The following is a 933-nucleotide window of genomic DNA, read 5'->3' on the forward strand; positions in this document are numbered from 1 at the left end:
TTTTTTCGAAGAAAGTAACACTCACCCTGTCAAGAAAGCACTGGAGGAACCACTTGATGGTGTACAGTGTGGGGTACATCTCATGGCGTTCCTAGTGAGAAAAAAAAAAAAAACGACCTATAAACAAAACTATCCATCTCATCATGTACCCAGCTTGATCATGAAGACCACAATGATGAAATTTGGTACAAAAAAAGACAGACAGAAATACCCAAACACTTTCCACCTCCCTCACTTTTCCCTCTAGTCATTTGGTGCAATTCAAAGTAAATATTTCATGCCTCCATAGGCACAGTTTCATTCTAAGAGGCAGGCAGCTTACTATAAGAGACACTTCCCACCACAAAGATGAAGGCACTAGACAAAATGTCTTCCCCACAGTAAAATTGTACTCACATGTCTTGTATGCAATGCAGAATTCCATTCTCAAGAAAGGCAACTTACATCAAGATTTCACTCTACCTTACAGCTAAAGAATTACTTTAATTTTCTAAATGTATTTGCAAATTCATGATTAACTACAACCAGCTGCATCCATATACCTTAGACTGATTCATCATCTCCTGATGAACATGTAATTGTCAACCGAGTACAACGAATTTGAAATTGTACATGTAATGGTCAACCGAGTACAACGAATTTGAAATTGTCCTTAAAACTTTCCATCCACGCAGCGCGCGCAACACTTATCCCTACTGACCAGAATACAGGTGCGGTACACACTATATCACACCGCCGCCAATCAGCGGCCCTGTGGGGGCAAAGTGTTAATCAATGATCAGGGTTGTTTTGCTTCTTTTTTGTTTTAGTAAATGTTTTACGGCACTTGCAACACAATAAGGTCATATGAGTGCCGAAGCATAGATGTGAAAATGCTCATATGACTTTATGCAATTGCGAGCGCCGTAAAACCCTCTACTATATATATATATA

General features: G+C 39.2%; 1 protein-coding gene across 1 annotated transcript in view; it reads right to left on the reverse strand.

The window, feature by feature from the left end:
- The window catches only part of LOC101857074 (USP6 N-terminal-like protein), a gene marked incomplete in the record, with an annotated part of 24,384 nt that overhangs the window by 4,075 nt on the left and 19,376 nt on the right, over positions 1 to 933 (reverse strand). The window contains 1 exon segment of the mRNA XM_005089267.3: positions 26 to 91. Within this exon segment, the coding sequence (XP_005089324.2) occupies positions 26 to 91 (66 nt within the window).

This window comes from Aplysia californica, unplaced genomic scaffold (assembly GCF_000002075.1).
Source record: "Aplysia californica isolate F4 #8 unplaced genomic scaffold, AplCal3.0 scaffold00004, whole genome shotgun sequence".
Taxonomy (NCBI): Eukaryota; Metazoa; Mollusca; class Gastropoda; order Aplysiida; family Aplysiidae; genus Aplysia; species Aplysia californica.